The following is a 9,049-nucleotide window of genomic DNA, read 5'->3' on the forward strand; positions in this document are numbered from 1 at the left end:
TATAAGCGTTAATATTTTATAGAATTCTTCAAATCCAGAGATCCACTGTTAGATGCACATCGCAGACTAGACATTGCTCACCATGATGTCAGCGCTCGCATTTTCAAAACACATTCGTAAGTTGCTTGATCTGCTTTGAGTTCAATTATGTAATTAGGTTGATAATCACAGTGACGGAATTTAACTGCCTTTAATGTGTTATTCAGGTGAGGAGTTTGAGCTGCCGGGGGAACAGGCTAGTGGTGTTTTTGCTTTCGGCTCATCCACAGCAGAAGGACTCAGCATAGGCCACATTGAAAAATAAAATGAAGATCAGGATGGTTGCTGCATCTTCGTCACCCTCAGTGAGTGGTGCGCAATGGAGTATTTCTGATCTCCGATATTGGGGATACTTTTTCTTCTTTTTCATCACATGATTGTCGATATTAAGTAAGTGAAAATGATGACTAATCGTCGTTAACACTTCATCTCAATGCTGAATGAAATGTGGATCTCCTGTATTCTTACTGTAACCATAAATGTTCAACGTGCCTGTTATAGCCTAAGGATCAGCGTGGTTTTTTGAACAAAATGTTCTTCGAAAACTGAGCCAATAACAAAGGGAAACGGCCTAATCTTTAGTCAGTCGTTAGTTTCGGGTAAATCAAACGTCCTCTGAAAAGCATTGTTCATGTCTACATAGGCTGCAGTCGTAATGGGAAACTGGCCGCACCCCCACCAACCTCGCTGGGAATTATGTTAATTGATTGAGACTATGTTTAATATTCGGCTGTTTTACGATTAAACTAGCCTATATTATTATGTTACAGAGTAAATCGAAAATGTTAATTGTAAAATTATTTGTTTGAATTTCACGACAAATCATGATCTTCTAGGCCATTTGGATTTACCCACTGCTGGGCCAATTAATAGGCACTAATAGATACAGAGGAGGTGCGGGCAGCATGACTAACAGCATGGGTGTGCATGCTCGCGCCACATTTAATACGGTATTATAAAACGATTTACTTCCCATTAATGGCAACTGATGGTGCATCATTTAGTATATTGTGAGAGCTGGGCAATACATTTATGGCAGCCAAGGACACCCAATATGTATTATATCCAAGCTATAGCATAATGCACTCCTATTTAACATGTACCGGACAATAATTTGGAAATGGGTGATATTTAATTTGAAATTAAGGTATAAATAATAAATATAATCACATCATTGTCCACTCTCAACACAACCTGTTCAAATGTTGTTGTTTTTTTGTTTGTTTTTGTTTTACATTGCTTTACCATGCTTCAATAACAGCCGCAAATGAATTATATGTTTAACCCCCAAATGGAACATTTGGAGATTTGCCAGCGGTGTAGTTTTTTACGTCGGTTGACAATATACACCTACTAGATACAATGAATGTTTTGTAGGTTGATAACGCACGTTATATAGGCTACTACAAGCATTTTGTTTCTGGTCATGAAATGATTTCACATGTGGAGAATAGAGCAATAAAAGGCGTATAGCCAGTGATGGAAAAAGTACCCAATTGTCATACTTTAGTAAAAGTAAATATACCTTAATAGAAAATGGCTCAAGTAAAAGTGAAAGTAACCCAGTAAAATAATACTTGAGTAAAAGTCTAAAAGTCTTTGGTTTTAAATATACTTAAGTATCAAAAGTAAATGTAATTACTCAAATATACTTAAGTATCAAAAGTAAAAGTAAGAGTATACATCATTTCGGATTCCTTATATTAGGCAAACGTACGATGTTTTTTTTTTTCAAATTTAGGAATAGCTAGGGGTACGCTCCAACACACATCATTTACAAACGAATCATGTGTTTAGTGAGTCCGCCAGATCAGAGACAGTAGGGATGACCAGGGATGTGAATTGGACCATTTTCCTGTCCTGCTAAACATTCAAAATGTAACGAGTACTTTTGCATGTTAGGGAAAAATGTATGGAGTAAAACGTACATTATTTTCTTTATGAATGCAGTGAGGTAAAAGTAAAAGTAGTCAAAAAAATATAAATAGTAAAGTAATGTACAGATTCCCCTCAAAACTACTTAAGTAATACTTTCAAGTGTTTTCTACTTAGCTGGCTATACCCTATATGGATAAATGTTGCAGAGAAACAGCCCAATGGTTTTACAAATATCAAGGTTAAGAAAGTGTTTCTTTTCACAACAATATTTTAAGCATGAAACATAGGTTAGTCATTGCTTGAATTTGTCAATTCAACCAGGACTCCGATATTTGAGACCATGAGCCATTGCGAGTGTTAAATATATGTTTAATTATGCGTATGAAAATTAAACATTAGTGTTATGCTAATTCATCTTGCTTCAGCTGTGGCTCAGAGCACTTGAGACTGGCATTTGATCAAATAGACCTGTAAGTAATATATATGAGCATGTGAACACCAAAAGACTCTGTCAATAATTAGTTAATCTATTACAGTTTGTTTTGAGATATCGAAACAATATCTAATGAGAAATAAAACATAACTTTTCTGTTCAATAGGCCTATAACGCCTCAAAGTTACACTTCAATGTATTCATACTGCTATCTCTGAACATTATTATGTAGTGTGATTCATTTGTATGAAACAGTTCTTAAATGAGAATAATAATAATAATAATAACACAGGCTGTTTCTTAATGTTTAAGTGAACAACAGGCCTATCGATACAACAGGATCTAACCATAGCCTACTTGTGATTGACAATAAAATAGGCTATTTCTTTATAAGAAACAATTAAATTATTATTATTATTGTTATTATTATAAAATAGGCTGGATTTAATTGTGTGTTGTTTATTTTAAAGCAGATATTTAGGATTTCAGTGTCTATTTTGCTAATACCTTTCTCTGCTACCTAAGCAATATTTTTTTTATTGACATCTCCGGGCTGAATCTCAGGTTTTGTTGTTTTTCTTGAGTTTATCAGGTCCAAAGGACCCAACCTCAGGATCGCCAATCGGCATCATTCTTGGATAGAGTGGACCAATCAGCGACCGTCTTTGATGAATATTCATGATCCCTGATTCAAACCTTTGAGCGAGTTTGTCTAGACCCAGTGCATCATACCTAGACTTTTCACAGAGACAAACTACATTTTCTTATGAATGGAAAGAGAAAAAATCAGTACAGCTTAAATTGGGATCCATCCTTCACTGAGATCATAGAAGAAAACAAAAAAGGAAGAGGAGAGATCCGCCAGAAGAGATGACAATGACTACAATACCAGAAAGTCTTAATAGCCCTGTCACAGGAAAACCCGTTTTCATGGAATTTGGGCCACCGAGTCAACAAATGTCGCCTTCCTCAATGTCTCACGGACACTATTCCATGCACTGTTTACATTCTGCTGGTCATACTCAACACGAGAGCTCGTACAGTCCAGCCTCATCTTTTCCTAGATCTTTAGGTTATCCATACGTTAACTCCGTCGGCAGCCATTCCTCAAGTCCATATCTCAGTACAGTGCAGTCGTACCAAAACAGCTCGGCACTAACACAGACACAGTTAGAAGATACAGGTAAGCTTTCAACTTCATCCTTTTTGTCTCTATAAAGTTCTTGGAGCCATTTGGTTTCTGTTTTCGGTCCAGCAAGCAAACGTTGGATTGGTAAAGCAACCCAGATGTTGGGGTATTACGCTCGGTAATTATTTATTGCGTAATGCTATAAACAATGTACGCAATTAAGGGTAATTATACCTAAACTACAGCCTGTAAAACTTGCACTGTGATGCGCATTGCTGTGCAGCGACGTTGGCGAGCTGTCTCCTGAGTAATTCTGCTATTTTCTCCCCTTCTCAGCACCAGAGACAGAGAAGAATACAGTTGTAGAAGGCGGAGAGGTACGGTTCAATGGGAAAGGGAAAAAGATTCGCAAACCAAGGACTATCTATTCCAGTTTGCAGCTACAGACTCTAAACAGAAGATTTCAACAAACTCAATATTTGGCACTGCCAGAGAGAGCCGAGCTGGCAGCTTCAATGGGACTCACGCAAACACAGGCAAGTCAACGTTTGCTATCTTTACTTTCATTTAAACGCTTGTATTTCAATGTACCTTTGAACACGTTAAACAATTGTAGGCCAATTGGTTACATTGGCTATTTATTCTCTTTCTGGTTGTGTTATAGACCGCTGTCTTCGTGTTTTGAATAAAGTTGGGTTTTATCAAATGTTTCATATTGATTATCATCATGCTGATATTCTATGAAAAGTGTACAAATATTTCGAGACTGGGAAGAAATCGAGGCTTTTACCAAAACATTATTTCGACATTCCAAATCAAAATGGTGCCTTACTGTCCCCTGGTAAAGTTTCTTGAAATTGCCCAACTAGACAATCTTAATGACGTTGATTGTCTCTTTCTTCTCAGGTAAAGATTTGGTTTCAAAATAAGCGATCGAAGTTCAAGAAGCTGATGAAGCAAGGTGGTGGAACAATTGACAACAACACTTTAGCCCAGTTTAATGGTCGCATATCTTCGACTGGCTCTCCGGTAGCACCGGTTTGGAGCTCACCGACCACGGTGAAAACATCCGTGGGTACACCAGGGTCTTACATTCCAAGTTACACCTCATGGTATCCAACTGCACACCAAGAGTCTATGCAGCAACCGCAACTCATGTGAACATAACAGTGAGCTAAAAGACCTGCCCCGCCCTCTATACTATCATGGCCCATATCAGGAGATTTTGGGTCAACCACCCAGCGTGGCCTTGCACTGTCCCGCTGCAGCCATGCACAGATGTAATCCGGAGTTTGCTCCCAAAGTTGCCAGCTGACATGTCGGCCTCCTCATGCCGACCGACGGGACAGAGAACAAGAGCCCTGTAAGCCGAGGGACTGAAAAGGCACCGTTCGCGCCCGAGGGCAACAAGTCCTTTCATGTCACCGACAGACACCGGAAATTGTTATGAAAAATGGGTCCTCAAGCTGCTCTTATTATCTTTTGTGACATTTTAATAGGCTATGTGTTAAAGTAAATATATTGAGCTGTAACAAGTCAGTGAGAGTAGGCTATATTTATGTATCCTATGTTTGATTTTAAGATTTGCTTAATTTCTTATCCCAATTATGATTTTTAAAAAATGGCGTATGAAGCCGCACGTTTCCAAGTATCAGATGTAGGTCATGCATCTCCAACGAAGGTCAACATAGTGATTTGACCATGACCTTAAAACCTTGCTTTCAAACAGACAAAACTACCACTGGTCTACAATGTAACTTTGACCAACGAATGTAGGCCAATCCAATTAATAGTCTTATCATTTTGATGGGCATGGAATCGAATATCGAGTCCGTCCCTTAGTTCTTTCCTGCGCCATTGCGCTAGCCACATGTTGCTACCATGCTGTTTTGTGTGTTAATTTAAGTTAAATTATTTAGTTTTTTCAAAGTCTGTGTGTTTATTTAATATGCAGGTGTGTTTGACTTATGAAACGACAACAAAGTGTTGTAAATGCTGCTCTAATGCAAGCAAAACTCCTCTTCTACGACGGAGCCCCAAACATTATGTGAAAAAAGTTTAAATGGCTAGTGGCTGCTTGAGAAGAGCACTAAGTTGATCCCGAAGATGAAAATATGGTTTGTCATTGTTTGTTATGTGTTGCGCGGGTGGATGTACATAAGGACAAGATATAATATTATTTTTTTTCAGCTTTGGTTTGTGCTGTAGCCTAATGATACATTGTGAAATAGGGTTTTTGTGTGTTCATTAAGATTAATGTGTTAAGCAGTCTATAGAAATATTTAGTTTTGTATTGATCACTTTAATTTATTGCTTTGTTTTATTGAAGTTATGTACATATTGTTGAAAACAGTAAAAAAAAAGTATGATTTAAAAGGACAGTATAACGGTGTCAGTAATATTGTGTTTATAGGCATGGTGCTGGCTTAGCCAGTGGGGTGGTGGTAACGATTAGAAAGTAAAGTGAAACCCTAAAACAAGTCCATGTAGGCTTGCGATGTGACAGCTATTTCTTCAGGACGTTATATTTAAAACGAAATCGGTGGTAAGATACAATGTAATAAAATACAGCCTCTATGGTTACTCATTTAATTTTCATTCGTCTACAATGTGCAGCATTGGCCGTATAGCCCACATGGGATTAGGAATAGGCTTTTAGCCAGGAATATTGTTCATAGCCGAAGCCCAAGGGGCCTAATGGATATATATAGGCCTATCCGTTTTTCATAATCTCTTTCTGTGTGCTGGATATCGCCATGCTGGAGACATGTCAATTCAGACTGGACACGATTAATCATGTGTCGGTTTCTATAACATTGTAATTCCTTCAACAATATAGTGCTTGTTTCTTTTCAGTTTCATTTAGCCGCTATAAGCTCCTTTCTCGCTTCTGTGGTTCCAACAAACCCCGTTTTCATCGATGAATAGAGGAGAGAGCAATGGTGTGTGTTAAGTGAATAATTGGGCGAGAGGCAGGTGCTGCAAACAGACTGGTTGGTCGAGGAGGTGGGGGTGGGGTTTAAATGTAGATAAGTAAAAGTGAAAAGTTCAAAGGGCCTCTTGTTTGGGGTTGATGGTTTAACTGCGCTTTTACAGAAAATTCTGAAGCACCCGATGAGCTGAGGAAAGGACCAATTGAGTGAAAACGTTACAGTTCTACGGTAGACAATAGACTGCAAATATCATTCCGTGCATGCACCCTGCAGTTTGCACCCAGTTGTCCATTTCATAAACGTTAGGCCTACACGTCCAGTTCAAATATTTAGAAATATAAATGTGGCTATTATGTGGTGCCTGGAAAAAACATATACTGCAGACAAAACTGCGTGTTATGTCCCTCAAGTTGTTTATGACAAAACAAAACGTTTCTGCTTATTTACCATAATACAAAAATCCAATAGATGTCTGTGCTAGACGATGTGTGTATGCACAAACGTACGTGTGTAGTTTCCCATGAATATTAAACTGTTAGTGTTTAGTAATTAAGCTAACACATTTGACATGATTTGTGTGACCTGCAGGGATGTTCTCTTGTTAACCGGCTTGGCCTGCGCAGAAAAGGCTCCAGCCATCCCCTGAGAAAACCACAGAAATCATGGTGCAAACTGGTGAAAACACGGCCACAAATTGCCCTTACAGTTCACACATGCACAGATCATCCATGTGCACGCCTTTATTTATTGTTTGATTTAGTCTAACAACCTGATCACATTGCTGTTATTGTAACGTTGCCATTTACTGTATAATTTTACTGTTATTATTGTTCAGGAAAGGGAGCAGAAATATGTGTTTTTGTTTCATTTGTCAACAGTTAAATCAACTATTGGGCCTAATACGCATAACAAATCATTTAATTTTTTTGTAAATCAACAATATTATCGGCTAGCGTGTGCCTTTTTTTTACTCTGTTTAAAAATGTATCGTTGCGTTTTCCATTCACCTGGTATTAGTCGGCCTATTTTTTTTATGAGGAGTAGCTATATAGCCGTGAAATAATAAACCTTAAGAAGTGTAAGGTGTCTGCACTTATCTCCTCTCCCCCCAAAAGACTAGGCGCAGCTGCACATCCAAGAGGGTCAGTGCTATTTCACTGTATTCTGCTCTTGATTACGAGCCGAGCCCATCAAACCCAACATAATTACAGTAATTTCGCCCTTATTTATTCTAATGCAGTTTCCCATCTCTGGGGTAATTATGAGCAATTTTTTTCGCATAGTGAATCTTTCAGCGTTAACAAAAGAGTGCACTGAAAGAAATTTGCTGCGCAATGAAAAAAGTTAAATAGGTGAGCTGCCATCTCGCTGCTGTTCCCTGACATGTATGGCTGGTAAATTGCTTGCAGGTGTATAGTGCGGATTTGTCTATGCGAAGAAGGTTCAAAATTAGCAAAGCACAATGTAAGAGTAATGAAGGCTGCGGGTAAATTACAGAACGAGAGGAGGCTTAGCCTATTCTATGCCCCGTCCATTTCCAATCCATAGACTATTGAGCACCCATTTCCTGATGTAGAATCAGTTTTAACATAACATGGTAAGTGTTGTCTTGTCTCTGGAATAATAATCGAGAATCCTTGGTTTTTCAACACATTTGTAATAATCAGAAACCCCACTACAGGCTTGAGACGTTTATGACAAAACGTGTTACATTATGGTCACATAAGTACCTTGTTTAAAATTACTCAAATGTCTATGTTTTCCAGTTGCCTAGAATAGGCAAATTACAGTTTGATATGCGTGCATAATTTTGGCATTTCCAGAAATGAAATGCATAAGAAATATGCTGTCCAATTAAATTGAAAATAGATTTGTAATATTTTAATGAATAGGCATAATTCATTAACTAACCTACTACCGGTATATCCGTTTGATTGTTATAGCCTAAAAATTGTGATATATTTATTAAACCATCAATTAATGAAATATTGGTGCATAATAAATAGCCCGTCGACCCCAAAACACTTTTACAATTTTAAAAATAAACTGTAAAAATATATGAAATAACGCTCCATACATACTTACCTAAATCTCTAAAAAGGAACCACGCGGACTCTTTCTTTGTCAGGATTCAAAGATGCCCTGATTTAGAGAGAGGCAGATAAATTAGACTAGCATCCTGAAGCATGGCCATAGGTTGAGCGCTTGAATCCCATAAACTGTTGACCATGCAGTGTTGCGTGCTATAACAGCACAGCTATAACAGCACGGAATATGACTGAACATTTCTGCTTTATTTCCCCTTTTTATAGCGGATGGAAAAAATTGTAGATTATTAGCATAAATGTTTACTCCTCATTACGCTGATGACATTGTGCACTCGAGATCTTGGTAATCTTTGGGAAAATGATGAGTAATTTTTAAAAATTTAAAGCAGCAGTTACCATGCAATTCAGGCTAATCTGCGTAGGCTCCACACAGATATAATTATCGTCGAGTCAAGATGGTATGCTAAAAACTATGCATTGATATTTTTATTTATTTTATACATACAACTTTGACAATGTTGATGCTTAAAATAGCTGGAAATGATCTTGCGCAAAAATTACAGACCATATTAGGACATCTAAAATTGCG

At 37.8% G+C, this 9,049-nt stretch overlaps 1 protein-coding gene across 1 annotated transcript; it reads left to right on the top strand.

The window, feature by feature from the left end:
• The first annotated feature begins 240 nt into the window (after positions 1-240).
• Positions 241-6,062, top strand: dlx1a (distal-less homeobox 1a). Its single transcript, XM_024405191.2, has 4 exons — positions 241-429; positions 2,935-3,533; positions 3,816-4,015; positions 4,386-6,062. Exons 2-4 carry the CDS (start codon positions 3,221-3,223, stop codon positions 4,638-4,640), a joined length of 768 nt encoding a protein of 255 aa, XP_024260959.1. The 5' UTR covers positions 241-429; positions 2,935-3,220; the 3' UTR covers positions 4,641-6,062.
• The last annotated feature ends 2,987 nt before the right edge of the window (positions 6,063-9,049 follow it).

This window comes from Oncorhynchus tshawytscha, linkage group LG03 (assembly GCF_018296145.1).
Source record: "Oncorhynchus tshawytscha isolate Ot180627B linkage group LG03, Otsh_v2.0, whole genome shotgun sequence".
NCBI lineage: Eukaryota > Metazoa > Chordata > Actinopteri > Salmoniformes > Salmonidae > Oncorhynchus > Oncorhynchus tshawytscha.